This window comes from Sardina pilchardus, chromosome 10 (genome assembly GCF_963854185.1).
Source record: "Sardina pilchardus chromosome 10, fSarPil1.1, whole genome shotgun sequence".
NCBI classification, from domain to species: Eukaryota; Metazoa; Chordata; class Actinopteri; order Clupeiformes; family Clupeidae; genus Sardina; species Sardina pilchardus.
In genome coordinates, this window is record NC_085003.1 from 33,406,993 (window position 1) to 33,411,992 (window position 5,000).

At 47.4% G+C, this 5,000-nt stretch overlaps 2 protein-coding genes across 5 annotated transcripts in view; both read right to left on the minus strand.

The window, feature by feature from the left end:
• Nucleotides 1–946, minus strand: part of LOC134093477 (neuronal acetylcholine receptor subunit beta-4-like) — an 8,746-nt gene extending 7,800 nt beyond the window's left edge. Inside the window, exons 1-2 of the mRNA XM_062546528.1 lie at nucleotides 929–946; nucleotides 93–269 (exon numbers count right to left, since the gene is read on the minus strand). Of these exons, the coding sequence (XP_062402512.1) occupies nucleotides 93–269; nucleotides 929–946 (195 nt within the window). The remainder of the gene's footprint in view (nucleotides 1–92; nucleotides 270–928) is intronic.
• Nucleotides 947–4,273: 3,327 nt separating this feature from the next.
• The window catches only part of LOC134094445 (ubiquitin-conjugating enzyme E2 Q2-like), a 17,339-nt gene continuing 16,612 nt past the window's right edge, over nucleotides 4,274–5,000 (minus strand). For all 4 annotated transcript variants that reach the window (XM_062547960.1, XM_062547958.1, XM_062547957.1 and 1 more), the window contains exon 13: nucleotides 4,274–5,000. This exon is cut by the window's right edge and continues 2,385 nt beyond it. The gene's annotated coding sequence lies outside the window, so the exon portion shown is untranslated.

Below are 5,000 nucleotides of genomic sequence, written 5' to 3' on the forward strand. Positions count from 1 at the left end.
TCATCATCACCATGATCTCCTTCCTAACTCAATCTGATATGACAGTGATAGCCGTCGGAAGGACGATGCTGGAGGTTACCATGGCGACTCACCACGCTGATGAGCTGTGCCAGAGACACCTGCAGGCTGACGGTCACCCGCTCGCTGTGATTGGCTGCAGGTCGGATGAGCTTGTTGTAGCGATCTTCCCCTAGCAACCAGCTCATCAGGCGCTCCTCTGCACTCTGGCCTCCTGCACCTGGACCACACACACACACACACACACACCCCTACGTCAGTCAACCTGCATATGCTGTTACACACACACAAACCTGTGCTTCAGTCAACCTGCATGCGCTATCACACACACACCTGTGCTTCAGTCAACCTACATGTGCTATTACACACACCTGTGCTTCAGTCAACCTGCTTGCACTGTTACACACCTGTCTGTTACCTGCTTTTGCTGTTGCACATGTCTGTCAATCACTTGTCTATTACTGTACCTAAATGTACACCTGTGTCAGTATGTGTGTGTGTTGCACACCTGTGTCAGTAATCAGTATGTGTGTGTTGCACACCTGTGTCTGTGTCAGTAATCAGCATGTGTGTGTTGCACACTTGTGTCTGTGTCAGTAATCAGTATGTGTGTTGCACACCTGTGTCTGTGTCAGTAATCAGTATGTGTGTGTTGCACACCTGTGTCAGTAACCTGTATGTTGTGTTGCTAGATTGCTCACACACACAGCTTGGTTAGTCAGTCACCTGTGTGTGCTGCAACACGACTGCGGTCACCTGTTGGCCTCTGCACTGCGACCACAGCGCTGAGGCCAGCTAGGGAGTGGACACCACACACACACACACACACACTCACACACACAGCAGGATCCGATGTGCGTGATTTCAACCCACTTGCACTGAGTTTTCATTCACACTATTCAGACATCACTGGACTGATGCACTCCATGATAGTGCTACCTTCAGAAGTCTCTAGTCAAGAACTGAATGACAGAATACAGAACTACTTCTTTAACCAAATGCATCCATGACGTGTGAAACAAGAACTGTGACACAATACAGAGCTACTTCTTCAACATGATGCATCCATGATGTGTGAAACCGATGACTAAGAAACACTTACGTGGTAGGAGACAGGACAGGCAGAGGAGGACAGCGGAAAGCAGCTCCATGGCACCTAAAACACCTCCTCACTGAAGACAGATGCCACCTTTAGATCAGATAAAGATCTCCTCACTGAAGACAGATGCCACCTTTAGATCAGATAAAGATCTCCTCACTGAAGACAGATGCCACCTTTAGATCAGATAAAGATCTCCTCACTGAAGACAGATGCCACCTTTAGATCAGATAAAGATCTCCTTACTGAAGACAGATGCCACCTTTAGATCAGATAAAGATCTCCTTACTGAAGACAGATGCCGCCTTTAGATCAGATAAAAGATGTGGATAAACTCACCTGACCATTCAGCTTGGTGTCTATCTATATAAGCTAAGTTTTAGACAGAACTAACTCTGTGCACAGACCTGAGTTCGTCGGTCCTCTGTGTTACGATGCACTCACAGCTCTGACACTGCTACAGAGGAATGTAGGGCACAGAGTAGAACACTGCACCCCCCTCCCCCCCCTCCCCTCCCCATAACTCTCAATCCACACCAACCACAAGACAGCTTATGGGAATGTTAAATGACTCTAAAATGGGAATTGGTAAAAGGTAATTTACATCAACATATTTATCTTTCAAAAGATGTATTGTTTTTTTTTTCGGCTGATGATGTAGAGTGTGGAGTGGATCCCTATAATTAGGGATGCACCGATCCGACTTTTTCAGTCTCGATACCGATACCGATGCCTGGGCTCTGCGTATCGGTCGATATCCGATACCGATCCGATACCATTGTTAATTAATAAACTGTATACCTCACCATGTGGAAAAGACTAAAAGCATCAGGCTTGACTTAAACATTCTTTCCCTAACTAAACATTACTTTCCTAAGAACAAATCTCACAAAATAACGCTTAGATATAAAGGTATTATTATTAGTAGTAGTAGCCTATTATTATCATCATTATTGATTACATTACTAGTATTAAAAATAAACAGTTGTGCACCAGCAGCAACTTAGAACAGCATTCAAATTCAAGTTTACAGTTATTACTAAATAATAAATCTAAATATAGCCGCAAGCGGCGATGGCGGGCCCGAGCACCTGCGAGCTCAGAGCATACAGTGAGGTGATGACACGCTCTAACCCGCAGCAGTGAGCTGTCTGCTAGCAGCGCTAAATGGCATGGTTGAGCGTCATGGCTCAGCCTTTTTTAAAACTAAATTAAATTCGGATCGGCTCATTTTTTCCGATCCCCGATCCAGCTATTTTGTTCATATCGGGGCCGATATCCGATCCAAATATCGGATCGGTGCATCCCTACCTATAATGGAGGCTGCTGAGGGTGTAGAGGGTGTTGTGGATCAGCTATAATGGAGGCTGCTGATGATGTAGAGTGTGGAGTGGGTCAGCTATACTGGAAGCTGTTGAGGGTGTTGTGGATCTGCTATAATGGAGGCTGCTGAGGGTGTAGAGGGTGTTGTGGATCCGCTATAATGGGGGCTGTTGTGGATCCGCACTAATGGGGGCTGTTGTGGATCAGCTATAATGGAGGCTGTTGATGGTGTGTAGAGGGTGTTGTGGATTCTCTATAATGGAGGCTGCTGAGGCTGTTGTGGATCTGCTATAATGGAGGCTGCTGAGGGTGTTGTGGATCCGCTATAATGGGGGCTGTTGTGGATCAGCTATAATGGAGGCTGTTGATGGTGTGTAGAGGGTGTTGTGGATTCTCTATAATGGAGGCTGCTGAGGCTGTTGTGGATCTGCTATAATGGAGGCTGCTGAGGGTGTTGTGGATCCGCTATAATGGGGGCTGTTGTGGATCAGCTATAATGGAGGCTGTTGATGGTGTGGATCCGCTATAATGGGGGCTGCTGAGGGTGAAGAATGGTGGAGTGGATCAGCTATATAATGGAGGCTGCGGAGGGTGTTGTGGATCCTCTATAATGGAGGCTGCTGAGGATCCGCTATAATGGGGGCTGTTGAGGGCGTAGAGGGTGTTGTGGATCCGCTATAATGGGGGCTGTTGAGGGTGAAGAATGGTGGAGTGGGTCAGCTATACTGGAGGCTGCTGAGGGTGTAGAGGGCTTTGTGGAATAACGGAGGGTGTTGAGGATCAGCTATGATGGAGGCTGCGGAGGGTGTTGAGGATCAGCTACAGTATGATGGAGGCTTTACAGGGTGTTGTGGAATAACGGAGGCTGCTGAGGATCAGCTCTAATGGAGGCTGTTGAGGGTGTGTAGAGGGTGTTGTGGATCAGCTCTAATGGAGGCTGTTGAGGGTGTAGAGGGTGTTGTGGATCAGCTCTAATGGAGGCTGTTGAGGGTGTAGTGGACCAGCTGTAATGGAGGCTGTTGAGGGTGTAGAGGGTGTTGTGGAATAACGGAGGCTGTTGAGGGTGTTGTGGACCAGCTCTAATGGAGGCTGTGGAGGGTGTAGTGGATCAGCTGCTGAGGGCGAGCCCTTCACCTGTATGCTCTGGCCAGTCTCAAGACAACAGGAAGCAGGATGTTGATGGTAACACAACTGATTCTTTTCTGTCTATGGTCTCTTTGGTCCCTAGCTGAGCTGAGCCCGGCAGGACTGCCAGATGCCCTCAGCCTCAGGCGCTCTAAAGGGGCCGGCCTGGCTGAGGAGCGACCCGGGGACAAGTCTCCGGTCTCAGTAGGACACATCTCCCCAGGCTCCTTGTGGGAGCAGAGCTGGCAGTAGGACACATCTCCCCAGGCTGCCTGTGGAAGCAGAGCTGGCAGTTCTGGGTTGAGCAGAAGCACACATGCCATTCAGACTAAGGGGAAAAGTAACATGAAGATAACAATCGTTCCTAATGAGACCATGTGACCATGGAACAGTGTGTGTGTGTGTGTGTGTGTGTGTGTGTGTGTGTGTGTGTGTGTGCGTGCATGAGCCCTCATTCTGGTGTCTATAGCACAACAGTTATGGTAGTGATAGAATATGTTCCACAACTGACAAGATCTTTGATTATTGGTTTTCTTTTTTTTATGGAATTTTGATATATACACACACATCACAATGATGATCAAATGAATTAAAATAATTAACTGAAAAGCAAAACAACACTTTCTGCAAAAATATGAAAACGTCCCTACAAATCACATCACTCTTCACACTCACACAACATTTGATTGACAGTCAAGAAGCAATGGATCATCGTAAAATTATTTATTATTCATAAACTTGATACAAGTTTACAAATTCTGTACATGGTCGAAATTCACTTGCAATGGAAAAGAAAACCCAAGCCAAACACAGCACATGGCCCCAGTGTGAAGTTGAAGAGCGTAACCGCCAGTAGGAGGCGCCACATCAGAAGCCATAACTGGCCTACAGGGGCTTCAGAAGAGACACTGGCCAATAGCCAAACACAAGCGAGCCATGGGCCTGCGTCTCTGCGTCTCTGCGTCTCTGGGGGAGATCTCTTCTGAGAGGCCAGGTCCAGGAGCATTTAGAACTTGTGACCCGATTATTGCCATTTCCGACAACACTTTTAAAACAAACACGGAGGGATGGACCTCCATGATGCCTGTACTCTGGAGGCTCTACCTCTACACTGACTGAAGATGTACAATCTCTTTATGTGAGAATTTTGTTCCAGGACAGTTATGGGTGAAAAGTTAAGTTTCGAGAGAGGACCATGCTATGTTCCTCAGTTCGTTTGGCCAGTACTGATGAAACTATTGCCAGCCACCGACTTCAAACCATCACATTAGAAACAGGACAACCCAGTACATGCCCGAGGCCGTCACGGCAAGGAGCAGCTCACGGCTAAAACACCACCACCGGTGGCTGGAGTTACGGTTATGTCATGTGCTGCCATGTCTGTCAATCAGCTCAGCTAAAGAAATATTGAACAACTTTTCACACCCCTGGCTCA